This window comes from Colobus angolensis, unplaced genomic scaffold (assembly GCF_000951035.1).
Source record: "Colobus angolensis palliatus isolate OR3802 unplaced genomic scaffold, Cang.pa_1.0 Scaffold26, whole genome shotgun sequence".
In the NCBI taxonomy this organism is placed as follows: Eukaryota; Metazoa; Chordata; class Mammalia; order Primates; family Cercopithecidae; genus Colobus; species Colobus angolensis.
In genome coordinates, this window is record NW_012115821.1 from 14,052,512 (window position 1) to 14,071,907 (window position 19,396).

General features: G+C 44.5%; 1 protein-coding gene across 1 annotated transcript in view; it reads right to left on the reverse strand.

Annotated features, from left to right (window-relative positions):
* ABHD6 (abhydrolase domain containing 6) overlaps positions 1 to 19,396 on the reverse strand; it is a 57,672-nt gene that overhangs the window by 35,101 nt on the left and 3,175 nt on the right. The window contains exon 2 of the mRNA XM_011947298.1: positions 4,156 to 4,299. Coding sequence (XP_011802688.1) covers positions 4,156 to 4,274 — 119 coding nt within the window. The 5' untranslated portion in view covers positions 4,275 to 4,299. The remainder of the gene's footprint in view (positions 1 to 4,155; positions 4,300 to 19,396) is intronic.

Here is a 19,396-nt window from a genome sequence, read left to right on the forward strand (position 1 = left end):
CTGTTCTTGTTCCCAGAGGAGCTGAGACGATCCCAGAGGGAACTCCAGGAGCTTGCATGATGTGATGACTTCACCAAACCCTTATGATCATATGGCAGGACAGCGGGGAACGGGGAGTGGGTGCCAAGCTATCTCTACTGCCTGCTGATCCTGCTTGTGTAGCAATCCTGAAAATTAACCTGACCTACCTAGGTCTGTGAGGTGAACCCACTGGTGGTCATTACTGGCAGCCGAGCCAATGAAGGCCTTTGGTGGAGTCGCTGTGGTTAAGGGATATAAGTGACTCATGGTGAAGCTGCTCATTCCATGACAACCACCGTGTAAATGTCACTTGCGGTGAGGCTATTTGGAGGAAACAGTCTGTGCATTTCAGTGATGCGGAGGAAGTGCCTCACAGCATTGCTGACAGCTCTCTGCAATGGCATCATGGGTTTTATTACTAAAACCATAATCCTCCATGTCACAATGCCACCTGGCATGATCTGAAAGGTTTTCTAGGATTTTCATCTTCCCCAACCAGCTGGGTTTTCTTCTTGGCCTGTGTGCCTGAGTTCACAAAATAAAGAGCATTGTGTTTGTCTTTCAGCCACAGCTCTGAGCTGGGTGACAGGCATGGGCAGGCTTTAAGACCCCATGCATCCATACTGCCAATTAAAGAGGCTCTGAATGCTCTGCCCTGTGGGGCCTCTCTGGTATTTTTGTGGTATTATTTGTTAATAAAAGTGAATTATTTGCTATGCAGCATCATTCATAATAGCCAAAAGGTGGAAACAACCCAAGTGTCCATCAACAGATGAATGGATACACAAACTGTGTATGTACACACAATGGAATATTCTTCAACCACAACAGAAAGTGAAGGAGTGATGCATGCTACAACATGGAGGAACCTTGGAAACATTATGCTAAGTGAGAGAAACCAGACACAAAGGTCACACATTATATAACCCCGTTTATGTGAAATGTCCGTAATGGGCACATCTAAAAAGACAGGAAGTAGGTAAGTGGTTGCCAGAAGATGAAGTGAGGGAGAAACTGGGAGTGACGGCTACTAGGTATGGGGACTCCTTTGGGGAGGTGGAAATATTGGAAATTAGATAGTGGTAATGGTTATACAACACTCTGAATACATTAAAACTACTGAATTGTACACTTTATTTATTTATATTTCATTTATTTATTTATTTAGACAAAGTCTTACTCTGTCACCCAGGCTGGAATGCAGTGGCACAATCTCGGCTCAATGCAACCCCTGCTTCCTGGGTTCAAGCAATTCTTCTGCCTCAGCCTCCCAGGTAGCTGGAATTACAGGCACGCACCACCATGCCTGGCTAAATTTTTGTGTTTTTAGTAGAGACAGGCTTCACCATGTTGGCCAGCTGGTCTTGAACTCCTGGCCTCAAGTGATCCACCCGCCTCAGCCTCCCAAAGTGCTGGGATTACAGGTGTGAGCCACCGTGCCCAGCCTTGAATTGTACACTTTAAAATGGTGACTTTTATGTTACATCAATTTTAACTTAATTAAAAAAGCAAATTATTTGCTATCAACTTATTTTTCTCATTACAAATGAAACATCAAAATTACCCTGACACCCTGACTCTGAAAGCCTTCTCCTCGACAGCCCAGGGAACTGTTGGGGGACTATGCAGCATTGAGGCTGGTCTCCACACGAGGTGGGTGGAATAACCTTTATATAATCACACCTCTGTATGTGGCCATATCCATGGTTACAAGCCACATCAGTGAATTGCGTTCTCTGCTTCAATTTCATGTGGTTAATAAAAACAGCATTTTATGTGTGGCAGTCCATGATGCCTCGACAAGGCCATGAGAAGGGGCACGCAACTCTGGCTTCTCCATGTCAGGGGTCATCCAGGAGCCTTAGCCCACAAAGCACAGAACTGCTGCTACCAGCACTGCAAGGGCAACGGCATTTCAGCTTCAGAGTGAGTCTCGCTTTCTCAATGCAGAAGGTGGGTCCCGGGTGACTCAGGAGAGGGTCACAACTCCCCACTCCCACTCCCAGAGAGCAAGAGTGAAAGATGAAAAGCTCCATTCCATTCAATTAGTTTCCTTTCAAGGATCAGAGCCTGGCTGGCAGGCGGAAAATTCCACACTCAAGTGAAACAAAAGGGAGCCAGAAAAGAGGGCAGATAAAGGGTATAACACCCTCCCTGCACTCTTCTACATACAGAAGTGAGTTCTGACTTCCCAAAGTCCCAGTTAGATCTCAATGGGCTTACCTAGAGCACAGAGAGGAACCAGGTCTATTTCGGTGCTCCCTTCACCAGGGGATGTACACCATGGGGGTGGGAAGGGCAATTTCATTTGATAATTGGACAGTGGCATGAAAAGGCAATGAAGCACATCATGAGAAAATCACTTTCTTTTTGACTATTAAACTTCTGATTCCAACAAGGAGAAAGGCTCAGCTCAGGGCTGCTACATCTTTCATGCTGCTCATGCTTTGTAACAAAGTAAAAGGAGACACAATTTAATAAGACCGTTTAATGTCATTGTGTTTATTTTTACTTTTATATATATATATATATATTATTTTTTGAGATGGAGTTCTGCTCTTGTTGCCAAGGCTGGAGTGCAATGGTGCGATCTCAGCTAACTGCAACCTCTGCCTCAGAGGAGAATCGTTCAAGCGATTCTCCTGCCTCAGTCTCCCGAATAGCTGGGATTACAGGCATGCACCACCATGCCTGGCTAATTTTGTATTTTTAGTAGGGACAGGGTTTCTCCATGTTGGTCAGGCTGGTCTCGAACTCCCGACCTCAGGTGATCTGCCTGCCTTGGCCTTCCAAAATGCTGGGATTACAGGCATGAGCCACCCGCCAGGCACTTTTTGATATTAATTTACTATTTATGACAAGCTTTGCACTTAAGGGAGTGATATTCATATCACTTTTTAAATACTTGATTTAATGATTTTTTTTTTTAAAGATGGCTCACTCTAAAGAAAATACAAAATAAAAGGACAGGTGGTATCCAGATAGGACAAGAATAATAGTGGTACAAGAATGACATATTTTGGAAATTTATTTTTCTGTCACTTATTTACTAATGAACACTTCTAGAACAACTCTAAAAGTATTCTGTCCTACACATGCCATCTCAATGGTTCTGGTCTTTCTTGTTCATCTTTCAGTAACATCGCTGCACCTGTCAGGACATCACAGAGTTAGAATCCAATGATCAAGGCCAGGCGTGGTGGCTCACACTTATAATCCCAGCACTTCAGGAGGATGAGGTGGGAGGATCACTTGAGGTCAGGAGTTCGAGACCAGCTTGGCCAACATGGTGAAAGCCTGTCTCTACTAAAAATACAAAAATTAGCCAGGCATGGTGACATGCGCCTGTACTCCCAGCTACTCGGGAGGCTGACGCAGGAGAATCGCTTCAGCCTGGGAAGCAGAGGTTGCAATGAGCCAAGATCACACCACTGCACTCCAGCCTAGGTGACAGAGGGAGACTCTGTCTCAAAAACAAAACAAAACAAAACAAAAAACCAAAAAAACAAAAAACAACCGATGATCAAGAAGATATCAAAGGAGTTCCCATAAAAATGTACAATACTTGCTTGAAGACAGAATCACTGACTTTGGGAATGTGGGTAGAGAAAGATGCTATCAGAAACTTGAAAGGGCCAGGCATGATGGCTCATGCCTGTAATTCCAGCACTCTGAGAGGGCGAGATGGGTGGATCATTTGAGGCCAGGAGTTTGAGACTAGCCTGGCCAATGTGGTGAAACCCCACCTGTACTAAAAATACAAAAAAAATTAGCTGGGCTTGGTGGCACACACCTGTAAAATCCCAGCTACTCGGAGGCTGAAGCAGGAAAATTGATTGAACCCAGGAGGTGGAGGTTGCAGTGAGCTGAGATCATCCCACTGCACTCCAGCCTGGGCAACAGAGCACAACTCTGTCTCCAAAAAATAAACAAATAAGCCAACAAACCTGAAAGAACTGATCTGGTAATATTCTTCAAGAGCACTCCCAAAATTCCAAACAGGATGAGTACCTTTCAACTTTTCTCTATGTCTATTTCCTGATAAAATGTAGGACAACCACCACAAAAAGGACAAGCAGAGAAGTTGTCAATATTATGATACTCTTGAAAATGTCAATGATGAAACTGGCTTACCAATAGTAGATTCTTATCAGCGCTGAAGGCCACAGAAGAAATGAAGCCACGAATGCCAGGATTGGGATGGCCAGTGTCCCGCCCGCAATCACAAACATGTTAACCACATCAAGATCCATCCTGCTCTTTCAGACTGGCTGACTCCTGCAGGGGCCAAAGAAAATGACGATATTAAAACTCTGTATCAAGGGAAAAGAGGCAAAGAAGCAAACGGGACAAGAAAAGTGAAGTTCCCAGAATGAGGGTAAAGAACAGGAGGAAACCAAAGCAGGCAAGTGCTTTAAAAAAAAAAAAAAAATAGACGTGACAACTAAAAGTAACGAGGAATTTTTCAGAGGAGCCTGGATTTGTAAAAAACACTATAAAGGACATTGTTGGGACAAATGTGGAGATCTGCCTAAGGGCTGGGTATTAGACAACGTCATTGTATCAGTGATACAATTCTTGAGTATGATGATGAAATTGTGGTTATGTATGTACATAGGAGAATATCTTCCCTCTTAGGAGCTGTCTGCTGAAGTTGTAAGGGGTGAAGTATGATGGTATTTGCTACTCACTTTTAAAGGTTCAGGAGAGAAAAAGTGTGTGTGTGTGTGTCTGTGTGTGTGTTGGTGTGTGTGTTGGTGGGAGGAAAAGAGAGAAATAAAGCAAATACGGTAAAATGCTAACCACTGGGGAATCCAGGTGAAGGTTACATAATATTATCCTTTCAATCTTTCTTTAGGCTTGCAGTATTTAAAAATAAAAAAGAAGCTGGGCGCAGTGGCTCACACCTGTAATCCCAGCACTTTGGGAGGCTGAGCTGGGCAGATCACCTGAGGTCAAGAGTTTGAGACTAGCCTGGCCAACATGGTGAAACCCCATCTCTACTAAAAATACAAAAACTAGCCAAGTGTGTGGCAGGCGCCTGTAATCCCAGCTACTCGGGAGGCTGAGGCAGGAGAATCAGGAGAATCGCTTGAACCCAGGAGGCGGAGGTTGCAGTGAACCGAGATTGTGTCATTACACTCTAGTCTGGGCAACAAGAGTAAGGCTCCATCTCAAAACAAAACAAAACAAAAACAAAAACAAATAAAAAGATAAAAAATGAGGACAGGTTGGGCGTGGTAGCTCATGCCTGTGATCCAGCACTTTGGGAGGCTGAGGCAGGAGGATCACTTGAGCCCAGGAGTTTGAAGCTGTAGTAAGCAATGAATGCACCACTGCACTCCAGCCTAGGCAATGGAGTGAGAACCTTTTAAGAAAAAAAAAAGACAGACTTTTAAAGAAATCAATGAACAAATATACATGTACACATGGACACAAGAAACCAGTAACTGTGATTGCATCTAAGGTGGGGAATTAGATAGCTACATGTCAGGAATAGACAGGAGACTTATTTTTCACTTTTTGAAACTTTTAAGTTGTTTTGTAAATATATAACCAATTCTAAAAATAAATACTTAATACAAAGTTAGGGGGGAATAAGCCAAAAGGTAGTTTTCAGTGTACTTTCTGATGTCTTCCTAAAGACTTACACATCTGAAGGCTAGAATGTGGGATGCATAAGAGTAAGGACTGGGTGTCCCCAGCACCAAGACTAGGATCTGACACATTATCGGGGTATTAGAATTCCAGCTGAATCAGAGGCCCTGCCCTGTCCTGTCTTATGAGCTTACAATACAGTTCATTCTAGCATGGAATGAAAAATACTTCAGGCTGGGTTCCGTGGCTCATGCCTATACTCTCAACACTTTGGGAGGCAGAGGTGGAAGGATAGCTTGAGGCCAGGCATTCAAGACCAGCCTGGTCAACATGGCAAGACCTCATATCTATTTACATATATATATATATGTGTGTGTGTGTGTGTGTATACACATATATGTATATACACATATATATCATAAAGTATATAAATATATATTTCAAGTCCCATCATTCTCCCCAGTACAACACCTGGAAGAACCTGTAAGCCAGGTGTGACCCTCTGCCTTGATTCCCAGCCATCTGTGCTAAGGGTGCAGGATTCATCAAACATAATACAGATTTCTTTAAGAAAAAGCATTAACATCTAGCAAATCATGACTTTTCTTACATTTCCTGGGAAATGAAGCAATCTCTCCCATATGCCTCTATCGACTGATACTTAATTCAATTTGGTAACAAGTTCAATGCAGCACAGTATAACCTCCCAAACCAGTGAGCACAAGGGTCAGCATGCTTTTTCTGTAAAGTGCCAGACAGTGACGATTTTAGCACTATGGGACACAGCCTCTATCACAGCTATTCAATCTGCCACTGGATGAGAAAGCAGCCATTGAAGATATGTAACAAATGAGTATGACTGTGTTCCAATAAAACTTCACAGAAGCTTCCAATAAAACTACAGAATAGACTGTAGGCCAAATTTGACCTGTAGGCTCTAATTTGCCAACCCTTGATACAGCACATCAACCCTGTCACATAGGAAAGGCAGTTGTTTCATCCTGTTTTATAGGCTGAGGAAGCTGAGGCTCTGAGAGGCTAACTTGCCCAAGGTCACCCAGCTAGTAGTCATGATTACGAAACAGGTTTCCAACTCCAATCCACTACCTTTGCACCAAGCTCCACTTTGTCTATTTTTTTTTTCACAAATGGCCTGTCCTCAGTCTGTGTAACCTCTTTGCTGTTAGGTGTCTACATTCATCACTCCTAATTTCTCCATGAAGATATGAGCTCTCCATCTTCAAGAGGTTTCGCCTAGCAAGCACCTCACAGCCTGGAGAAGGAGACAGATGCACCCATAGGTGGGTTAGATGGTTCTTTTCATTACATACACATACTCTACTTGAGTACAGTCCTGAGTCTACAGTGATGAAAGCTGCCACCTCCCCAGGGCATAAGCACTGGCTTTGTCCCTGATGCAACTGCCCTCTCAGTTTCTTAGTCACTGTAAATAATTTTCCCAGCACACTTAAATTGTTGGCCTGCTTTTCCTTCTGGAACCAGAGCTCCTTGAGGGTAGGGACAATCATGTATGTTCTTTCTCAGTGTCAAGTATGGCACAGGACACAAATAAGGTACAAAAGAATTGATGAAAAGCAAATTTACAAAATGGGTTCCATCTGTTTCATTTCTTTCAGGAACAACCATTCCCAATGATTCTGTAAGAGACCTGACATCTTTCCTCTTTTAGTAATTACAAAAATCCCTGAAGGAGTCACCTATTTAACACTGGCTACAATTTACCCTGCTAGAAGGCATCACCATCAAGGAGTAAGCGAGTTAATCACAGACTGAAGGGAATCTGTACAGGTCTGCTGGAACATCGTGGGCTGTGAATGAGTTGACAAAGATGGGAACCGTCAGCTTTGAGAAGACTTTTCCACATCATACAAAGTCCTTAAAAACTGCTGGGAGCCACTGTGAATGCAGATTACTGAGCAGCAGGGAGTCCTTTGGACTAGGAATTAGAACAATTTATGCCCAAAGCCATATATATCATAGACTCTGACACTGGAGATGATAGCCCCGAAATGAAGGCATATCATCAAAAAAACCCCTCTCTGCTCTGTTGGTGCCTGCCAAAATGCCAGTGAGTTCCAGCGAGGGCCGCATCTGGCTCCATCTTCTATTTAACAGCAGAATAAAGTCTTCCCTAAGCAGCTTTTGTAGAACATGATCAATTTAGCAAGGTTTGGACTTATTACAGAAAACCCTGCACACTCTCCCTGACAAGGTCAAATAAATCCAGATCTTAGTTGAAGAAACCACAATTCTGAGTTTTCTGTACAGATAAAGAGTAGGCAATTTATTCCACCTCTACAACATCCTTCATTTTACAAAGGACTTGCTTCAGCTTTCCTTTAAAAAGACAGCTCCCCTGCCATGCTGGTGTTTATTTCTAGAATACTCTATGTACCCAGGGGAGAGGCTGGAGGCAGAAAAAAACTGAAGCATTATGAACCAGGAACTGCCAATGGCCAAAAATCAGAGATCAACTAAGAAGTGTGACTTGAGTTTCCCAAAGCATGGGACCCATACAACTGAGAGTTTGCAAGATGACTTTAGTGAGTAGGAGAGTACTAAAGAGTGTTTCAGGGGTACACAGCATCGGATAACAACATCTATACTAGGAAAGTCATCTCTTTTCAGCTCTTTTCAGTCCTGGTTGGGTCAAAGAGAAACTCTCAGTGTGGTGGTGTTAAACAGCTCTCTAGGCTGGGGGCGGTGGCTCATGCCTATAATCCCAGCACTTTGGGAGGCTGAGGCGGGCGGATTGCTTGAGCAGAGGAGTTTGAGAGTGGCTTGGGCAACATGGAGAGACCCCATCTCTATAAAAAATACAAAAATTAGCTGGGCATGGTGGCATGCACCTGTAGTCTCAGCTACTCAGGAGGCTGAGGTGGGAGGATCACTTGAGCCTGGAGGCTGAGGTTTCAGTGAGCTGAGAATGTGCCACTGCACTCCAGCCTAGGTGACAGAGGGAGACTGTTTAAAAAAAAAAAGGAGTAAATTTAAAGAAAAATGTTTAGTAGGTGATACATGAATCTAGCAAAAATCGTGATGGTTGTCCATGAACGGCAGACTCGTGCGATGGATGGCACCAGGCTGGGGGCACCAGTGTGGCACCTGGCCCTCTCCAACATGGCTCTTCCACATGTCAGCTGGGAGACCTTGGCTTCCTCACCTATTTAATGAGAACATTCAAATAGTCACGTCTGTTCTTTCTTACTTTGGTGACTTAAACATTTCTGGAATTATGCCAGGCAATTAAAGAGTAGGATCTGGCTTGCCCCCACAAGAATCTTCTTTCCTATTAGAGTTCCCAGAACCTAAAACATCACCTGGCAAAGACTTGGTGCTTGCTCATGTTTATCGCCCGACTGAATACACTGAAAAAGAAAAACACTTCATTTTATCTATTTATCGTGTAAAGTGAGGCACCCCAGGCTTAAAGACACTGCGGCACAGTGTGAAGCAGGCAATGCCAGGAAGGAGAGCTGGCCATGCTAGCACCAGGGAAAACATACTCTCACATCCCAGGCTCAGGATCCTCTGCTACTGCCTAACACCCAAGCTGTGCATTTGGGGGCCCTTATGTCTGAACACAGTGGCAAAGATTAATTGGATGGGGGACATGTCAGTGGATCCAGATAAACATTGCATCAGGGAAATGAAGTTTAATCTGGGGTTAGGGGTAAGGCACATCTCACAGTTTTCTTTTAATGTTCTCACTGATTTGAAAACTGGGATCTTGAGTTCCGATATCTTAGTCTTCAGGGTATAAAGTAAAATCCAAGAATAAACAACGTAAAACACTTTCATAGAATCTCATAGACACATCTCTCCTTGCTTCTCCTGACTTACTGATTTCTTTTTTTCTTTCTTTCTTTTTTTTTTTTTTTTGAGATGGAGTCTCGCTGTGTCAGCCAGGCTGGAATGTAGTGGTATAATCTTGGTTCACTGCCACCTCTGCCTCCTGGGTTCAAGCGCTTCTCCTGTCTCAGCCTCCTGAGTAGCTGGGATTACAGGCATCTGCCACCATGCCTAGCTAATTTTTGTCTTTTTAGTAGAGACAGGGTTTCACCATGTTGGGCTGGTCTCAAACTCCTGACCTCAAGTGATCCCCCTGCCTCAGCCTCTCAAAGTGCTGGGATTACAGGCGCAAGCTGCTGCACCTGGCCAACTTACTGATTTCTGCCGACAGTAATTGCATCAGTCTAACCTCCTAGATGACAATGCATATTTCATTCTCCTACTTGCTCATCACTCCTGTTAGGCAAAGGTGAAAAGGCACCAGCACTGGAGTCAACTTATCCAAGTCTAAACAAACTGCACTGCCTGATATATGGCAATTTAGACTTAAATTGATTAAAGCCAAAGAAAATTCAGACTTCAGTTCTTCAGCCACATTAGCCACACTTCAAGTGCTCAACAGCTACATGTGGATAAGAACTACCATATTAGACAGCACAGCCTTAGGGGACTTACATCCCTAAAAACTAATCCCTAAAAACCCAATCCCAGTTGGGTTCAACATTTACTAGGAATGTAAGATAAAAAGAAAAATTGTCACCAGGTGTAGGACTTTGTATGAGTCGGACCGCAGCTCCCTTCAGTCACCACACTGGGTCCAGGTCCTCCCTTCCTCTCCCTCCTGTTTCTGTAAAGGCTATTCTTTCATGCCCCACAGTCCCACCACCATCAGCTGCCACAGGAATCTTCTCAGTTCACACCACGGATCAGGCTATGCTGGTCTCATATCCACCAAATAAAATGTGAACTCTGACCGCCCCATGTGGTCCCAGCTCAACTTCCCAGTCCTGACACCCATGTCTTTGCCTGCACTCCAAATAACCAGCTCCCAGCCCCCATGCAAGCCCCACACAGCTTCATTCTGTCTTCCTTCCTGCTGACCCCTTGGTGTGGAGCACTCCCACGTCTGGGCTGCCTGATGAACTCTTCTCTGCCCTCAGGGCCGGTTCAAGTGTCCCCTTTCCAGGAAAGCATTGGGGCCCAAGAGCCCATGCCTTCCAGACTCCCTTCAAATTCAGAGCCAGGTTCCCCCGCAGAGTCTTTCGAACTATTTGTAGGGAGTTTTTAGGGTGTGCACCAGAGCTTTGAAAACCACCAGGTGCCGAATCCCTTCCCACCAGACCTACTGATCACAGAAATCATGCAGCACAGTTTGGCCCGCACAGGGCTCGGGAGCGGGGCTCCCAACAGCAGTCCCAGTCTCATTAAAGGCTGCCTTTTGGGGTAAATCTATGGTGGTTAAAATCCATACTCACTCTTCAAAGAGCACAGCCTTCTTTCCCAACTGCTACTGGCTCTGGCAGAAGCTGAAAATGAGATTCTGGAATCACAAGAAATAAAATGACAAAGTATTAACTCATACTAGGGAATATGAATGAAGTGCTAACAGCCAGCCAAATTGCTAGCTTCAGTGAAGGTGGAGTGCTCTCTTCCTCAGCACAGGCAAAGTACAAACAGCTTGTGGCTTTATACTACAAGCCTCTTGTAGTATAAACAAGGCTTTATACTTTATAGCCTCTTGTTCAGGTCACCTACCCCAGTGAGGCAATAAGGCAAATGTGCACAAAGGGCAGGGCATCTCAGATAATGAGCCAGGACTAGGAAGGACTGACAGAGGTCAAAGAAGAAATCTGGTGACTAGTCCAGCATAGTTAAAGCTCTCCTCCACTGGGGTTAGGGCTTACCTAAACAGTGTGTTCAGAAAGGAATGGAAGCAAGGCAGCAACCAATGGGCAAGTGAGGATAATATTGTTACCAGAGTGTCGGCACTGGTACTGTCAGGGGAGCTGCACCGCTCCAAAACTGGGCCAGGCAGAAGCAGGGAGGCACTACAAACTGCCCAGCAGCCAGAGAATGAGATGAGCAAAGGAAATGAAATCAGCAAAACCCCTGAATTGTTTCAGATGAATCGAAGAGTTAAATATAAAAAATAAAACCATCAAAGTTCTAGGAGGAAACATGAGAATTCTATTTTAAAAGTATCTCCATAGGAAAGGGCTTTCTAAGTAATGTCTAACATCCAGAGGTCATAACAAAAAGAGTATTAGTTGCATAAAAAACTTTTTAAATTTCCACATGGAAAGAGATACAATGAATAAGATTAAAATTTGTAAATATTTAGACAACACAGTAATTTCCTTAATGTATAAAGGGTTCCCACAAATCAAGACCAACAACAGCAAAACCTGATAGAAAAATGAGCAAATGATCTGAACAGGTAATTCACCAGGAACGAAATACAAATGACTCTTAAACATATAAAAAGATGCTCAATCTCATTTATAATAAGAGATATGCAAATTAAATCTACAGGGTGATGGTGATCTTCCTTTATTGTACTGGCAAAGAACAAGAAGTTTAATACAGACTGTGCCATTGAGGCTATGGAAAAATAGATGCTCTCATATAATGTACCAATTTGCATTCTCATCAGCAAACTCTACAGATTGCAATTTGGCAAAATTTGTGGATATGGAAAATGCACATATCCTTGACCTAATGATCATCTCTTTTTTGTTGTTTGTTTTTTGAGATGGAGTTTCGCTCTTGTTGCCCAGGCTGGTGTATGGTGGCACGATCTTGGCTCACTGCAACCTCCGCCTCCCGGGTTCAAGTGATTCTCCTGCCTCAGCCTCCCGAGTAGCTGGGATTACAGGCATGTGCCACCACGCCCGGCTAATTTTGTATTTTTAGTAGAATCAGGGTTTCTCTATGTTGGTCAGGCTGGTATTCAAATGCCCGACCTCAGGTGATCTGCCTGCCTTGGCCTCCCAAAGTGCTAGGATTACAGGTGTGAGCCACCATGCCTGGCTATGAGCTTTTCTTCCAGGAATTTATCTATTTTTATCCCTGATTATGTGTGAAAATGTTTGTGTAAGAGTATTACAATAGTATTCATAATGGCAAAAGATTGGAAATAATTCACATGTTCACATATAGTGAACTTATAGTTAAGTAAATGATGATATAGCTTTGCAAAGAAATACATGTAGCCATTAAATACAAATAGAAATTAAATGTAAACCATTTAAATAATGAGACAGTCCTATTTGTTCCTATGGGTAATGACCTCCAAGGTACATTAACTCAAAAAAGCATGGAACAGAAGACAGTGGTTAAGAGTAATACTTCTAATATTGAAAAACAGAGAGTGAGAGAGAAAACATATTTGTTATGCTTATGTATGTGGGAAATCCTTCTGAATGGACACAAAAGAAATTGGCCATGATTATGGTTAGCACTGGGAAACTGCAGGGCTGGGGACAGAGATGAGAGGGAGACTTTTCACTGACACCTTCTGTCCCTTTTGAAGTGCTACTATGTGCGTATTTAATGAAAAACTACAATATAGTTTTTCATTATATAGGTACTGTGGCTCACACCTGTAATCCCAGCACTTTGGGAGGCCAAGGCGGGTGGATCACTTGAGGCCAGGAATTCGAGACCAGCCTGGCCAACATGGTGAAACCCCGACTCTACTAAAAATACAAAAATTAGCCAGGCATGGTGCTGTGTGCCTGTAGTCCCAGCAACTCAGGAGGCTGAGGCACAAGGATCGCTTGACTGGGAGGTGGAGGTTGCAATGAGCCACGACTGTGCCATTGTACTCTAGCCTGGATGACAGAGCGAGACTGTCTCAAAAACAAACAAACAAAAAAACTACAATATAAACTCCTCAAATAAAGTAGTCCATCTGTATTGTTCAATATGTTAGCCACTAGTCACATGTGGCTGCTTAAAATTAAATTGAAATTAAATAAAATTTAAAATTCAGATCCTCAGCTGCACTAGCCACATGTCAAATGCTCAGTAGCCACTAGTTTGTGGTTATCATATTGGACAGCAGAAATATAGAACATTTCCCTTATCACAAAAGTTCTACTGGCCAGTCCCAGACTCTACACTAGTTCAAGAGGCCAGGCACCGTGATGCATACTTGTAATCCCAGCACTTTGGGAGGCTGAAGCAGGAGGATCACTTTGAGCCCAGGAGTTCGAGACAAGCCTAGGCAATGTAGCAAGACCTCATCTCTATTAAAAATACAAAAATTAGTCGGGTGTGGTGGTACATGCCTGTAGTCCCAGCTAGAATCCCTTGAACCTGGGAGGCGGAGGTTGCAGTGAGCCAAGATCAGGCCACTGCACTCCAGCATGGGTGACACAGTAAGACTCTGTCTCAAAAAAAAAAAAAAAAAAAGGGCCCATTAGAGACAGCAACCAAATATTAACTGTTTCGCATTATGAGGGAAGAAATACAAATGTGAATGCTGGAAGGACGGAGGATGAAACTCCCTCCATCTCCACGCTATGCAGCCTAGCAGCCCACTCTATTAACATTCAATGATTGGGGGACTACTGTCTACGTGGCAGTCCAAAAGTTATGCCTGCATGGCAGGAACTTTAGTCCTTAAGACTCAAAGTCCAGTAGTCTAAGATAGAAGATAGGAATTTAAATTTTTCTAATGATAAACGTTCTTATCGTTCTATCCTGGAAACACGACCATCCATAAACCACAAATTCTTATCTCCTTTGTGGTTCTGGGAGAGGTACTGGTTAGATGGTTCACTCTCTCTTGCTTTGCACCAAAACTCTGACAACTGGTTCCTCATGGGGGTTCTCATTCAAGAACCGGTCTAGCCCACAGTCCCTCCCTGCTTTGGCCACCTGGGCAGCACCGTGGGAAAGAGAAGTCAGTCCAGTGAGGCTGGTCCTGTGGGTGGAGGATCAGAGAGAACCAGAAAGCAGTGCTACCTGATCCTCTAGAGAAGTGACAGGCAGAGGGGGGACAGGCAGGCAGATCAGTCCGAGGCTCAGTTGGAAGTCAGGGCGGTTGTGTATCCTGTGGTATAGCTTTTAACAAATCACACTGGCCAAGAAGCAAGGCAATGAAACATGTCACACATGCACTGACCTGGCAACATCAGCCTCTTTGGTCAAGATGTGGGCTGTGGTGATAGTCTGGAATAACCACCTGCTTGAAAACATGTTTAAAACAAGACAACCCTACAGAAATACAAGCCAGTCTCCTGCTGGATAAAACAGGAGCCAAAAGCCACTTGACCCTTTACCTTCAAGGAGCTCAAAGTCTTCAGGCTCTAGTGGAGCCCACAACAGGCTTTGATCTGAACATTTCTCACTGAATTAGCATGAATACATGTACTGTCATCAGCCAGGTCACCCCTCAATGGTAAAGTGCTAGAAAGAGCATCATGTACATGACTATTTGCCACATGGCTGAAAGGAATTAAAATAGCCCTCTATTGGTGTGCTATATAGCAGAGAGCAAAAATAGAACCTCAGCACCCAAAACATTCTCTGTTGGCCAAACTTGCACTTTTAAATAAGAGGAAAATCAGGGAGGTCAAAGATGCTTTTGCCCCTCCCTCCCTCCCTCCCTCCCTCCCTCCCTCCCTTCCTTCCTTCCTTCCTTCCGAGACAGGGTCTCCCTCTGTTGCCCGAGCTACAGTGCAGTGGCACTATCTCAGCTCACTGCAACCTCTGCTTCCAGGGTTCAAGCAATACTCATGCCGCCTCCTCCCCAAGAAGCTGGGACTACAGGCGTGCACCACCATGCCTGGCTAATTTTTGTATTTTTAGTAGAGACAGGGTTTCGCCATGTCGGCCAGGCTGGTCTCAAACTCCTGGCCTCAAATGATCCACCCGCCTCGGCCTCCCAAAGTGCTGGGATTATAGGTGTGAGCCACCGTGCCCAGCCTGGGGTTTTGCCTTTCTAAAGGAGGTGAAATGGCCAGGTGCAGTGGCCCATGGCTGTAATCCCAGCACTTTGGGAGGCTCAGCTGGGCAGATTACCTGAGATTAGGAGCTCAAGACCAGCCTGGCCAACATGGTGAAATCCTGTCTCTACTAAAAATACACAATTAGCCAGGTGTGGGGGCAGGCATCTGTAATCTCAGCTACTCAGGAGGTTGAGGCAGGAGAATCACTTGAACCTGGGAGGCAGAGGCTGCGATGAGCTGAGATGGAGCCATTGCACTCCAGCCTGGGTGACAGAGCAAGACTCCATCTCAAAACACAAACAAAAAAAAGGAGGTAAAGCTGGTCTACAGTGCTTTCTAACTGCAGGAACAAAGTTGATGTTAAACAAGAAAAGGAGCCCTGTTAATAAACACTGGCAGGCTTTAGCAGGACAAGACTTCCCACTCCCAGCACAAAGTCTAGCATTCAGGGTCCTTGTGAGCTGATCCACATCTTCTTTCTAGCCAGAATCTCCTCCCCGGAGACCTCAGTAGCCCAAGAAGATGAACACCAGAAAAAAGGATATATGGTAAAGCCACACTCAGAATTTCATAGCTAAGAGTAAAATACAGTTTTGTTTAGTACTTTATCCAAATAAATAAAACAAAAATCAAATCTATCTATTTTAAAAGCAATAGTAAATACTAAGCAAAATTTAGGTTATAATTACACTTCTGTGCTTTTTTTTTTTTTTTTTAATTTGGGGACAGGGTCTTGCTCTGTTGCCAGGTTAGATTGCAGTAGTGCACTGCAGCCTCGACCTCCTGGGCCCAAGTGATCCTTCCACCTCAGCCTCGTGAGTAGCTGGGACCACAGGCATGCACCACCATGCCCAGCTAATTTTTCACTTTTTGTAGAGATGGGGTCTCTCTATGTTACCCAGGCTGTTCTCGAACCCCTGGCCTCAAGAATCTTCTTGCCTTGCCCTCCCAAAGTGCTGGGATTACAGGTGCGAGCCACCATGCTCAGCCCTGTGCGAATTCTTAGAACAAAGACTTGATCTCGTGTAAACTGTTTTACAGTATAAGTTTTTCCAAGAAACATTTGGTCATCACTGTGCTATCATAAGCCATTTTTGCAAAAATATCTTATGGCCTCACTGATTTCTCAAGGGCCTCTCAATTCTTTGATTTTCAAGTCTCTCCCCTAAAGGAGTGTTCATCCCTTCTCTTCATCAATTGTTGGCAGATCTCACATTGCCAGATCCTATTATTGCTTTGACACATCATCCAAGCAGTTCTCCAACCTCACTGGCTTTGATTTCATGAGACATTGCCTCCCTTAAGAGTTGCAATTTTACTTTCCATTGTTTGTATCATACCTGCAAAACATATGACGACCAGAGAGAGACCCAGAGTCAAAATATGGATGCTTCTGGAGCCTAACTGACCATCAGGGTTGAAAACAGAGGGAGAGATGATGAGGTAGGACCTAATTTTGCACATGGCTAGTCCATTAATGAGTATTTACCTGTTATGAAAACTTCTGTTTCCCAGTCAGGCGCAGTGGCTCACGCCTGTAATCCCAGCACTTTGGGAGGCTAAGGCAGGTGGATCACTTGAGGCTCGAGACTAGCCTGGCCAATATGGTGAAATCCTGTCTCTAACTAAAAATACAAAAAAATTAGCCAGGCATGGTGGCACACACCTGTAGTCCCAGCTACTAAGGAGGCTGAGGCATGAGAATCCCTTGAATTCGGGAGGCAGAGGCTGCAGTGAGCCAAGTTCGCACCACTGCGCTCCAGCCTGGGCAACAAAATGAGACTCTGTCTCAAAAAAAGAAAGAAAAGAAAACTTTTGCTTCCCATCCACAATATGGAAACTGTGGAGAATCAGATGCTAGATACACTTAATATTAAATCTGACTCCCTTATGACTATATCTGCACTGGCTTTCTGGGTTTTTTTCTCTATTTTCTCCACTCTCTCTACCTGTAAGATGTACTCTGTTTACCCTCAGTTATCCTTTAAAAAATCTTTCTGGTGGAGCTAGAAGTTCTCTCCTTCACTTAGCCTTTCCTCAATCCCCCAGTAACCTTTGTTTCATTCTCCATGCCCCAGAATATTTGGTATGAATACTTCCTTCTCAAGACACTTGTGATTTGTATCTTGCGATGAAAACACTGGCTGGACTCTCCACTAGGCTGCAAGCCCCTCATAAAGAAGTCTGACCACATCTTTGCCTCTGTCACAATACTTAGCATCCATTGTGCCTTGCCCTTGGCGGACTTGGTCAATGCCAAATGATAAGCTGGAAAGCCGAAACAGAACCAACTGTTGACTGATAAGAAACCACTCCCTGCACCCATCACACAGACTTAGGGGGAGAAGTCATGAATCAACAGGGCTGCCCTACCAGTGTCAACACAGGCCATTCCTTCACTCTGCTCATATGGCCACCAATGAAAGAAACATTCATCAGAGCAGTATAGTTTTAGAAGTTTTAGTTTGGATGGGTAGCTGGGTCCTAGAGAAGTTAAGCAAGCTGCTCAATGTTACACAGCTTTCTCTTCCTCTCTGCTAATTCACCAGTGGCTGGCAGTGGCTCTCAGCATGATATTGAAGGCACTTAGGATTTGGTGCCTGCCCATCTCTCAAGAGTCATCTTCTTCTATCACTGCCTATCACCTGCCCTCCATCCCTTCCCATAATGATCTGTAACCCCCAGACACGCCGTGCTCTCCCATACCTCCAGGACTTTGGCACACCTGCTCCCCTCTCCCCAGCACACCTATTCTCCCTCTTGCCTGGTGAGCTCCAGCCCATCCTAAAAGTCTTGGTTATTAAAGCACTGCCCCTCTCTATAAATGCTCCTCTGACAGTTCAGCTTTGCAGCTCAACAACCTGGGTTCAAATTTCTGCTCTGCCACTGACCACTGTGACTCTGTTCTGGTTGCATGCTTGCCATGTGACTGTAGCAAGGGACCTAACCTCTTAGAATTCTACCTCAGTGTGGGGATGAAATGGGATGATGCAAGGAAACGGTTCAAAGCAGTGACAGGTAGATATTAAGCAGTCACTCTGCACTGCTGGGATCTTGCCTGACTTCACAGGCAGAGTTAGGCAGCCCTGCCATACCTCCACCACCCTGCATGGCCACTGCTCAGGCCTATGGAGATGCCTGAGTAGTCTCTGGGCAGGGTCTGCATTGCCATCTTTATACTCTCAGAATCCAGTCCCATCCCCAGACTTCATCATATGTAAGGTCTGAATCCTTTTCTGGATATATCACAAGGCAAACACCCAATGCCAACAGCCAAACAGCCAAGCTTCTGGAAAAATGCCTAAAAGCAAAGGTTGCTGTTAATATATTACTTAAAAAGAAGAGGATCCCAACCCGCAGCAGTGTAAGAACCTCTGCCCATACCTCCTGAGTGCTGTCCTGCTCCCCTGAATCAGCAGTTTCCTTGGCACAGTACCAGAGAGTCGCACAAAAGCTCATGAGAGACCCCAAACCCATCCAGCCACAGGCAGCAACACCCTACGTGGCCTCTAGGATTGGGAAGCGTCAAATAGGATCCAGACAGTTTCTAAGAGTCTGGTTTAGGAGAATACCTTGATCTTCTTAGAAGAGGCAACTACATGCAAGGTCAGAAAGGACTTTAATGTGAAAATCATGTCTGGTTTCAGTTTCTCAACTGTGGCACAAGTGACATTGGGGGCTATATAATTCTTTGTTGTGGTACTGTCCTGTGCATTGTAGGACGTTTAGCAGCATCCTTGGCCTCTATTCACTTGATATTACCTACAAGTTGTGACAATCAACAACAAAAAATTTAAAACTTACCCAGGTTTGGCCGGGCGTGGTGGCTCACATCTGCAATCCCAGCACTTTGGGAGGTCAAGGCAGGCGGATCACCTGAGGTCAGGAGTTTGAGACCAGCCTGACAAACATGGAGAAACCCCGTCTCTACTAAAAATACAAAATTAGCCAGGCATGCTGGTGCATGCCTGTAATCCCAGTTCCTCGGGAGGCTGAGGCAGGAGAAT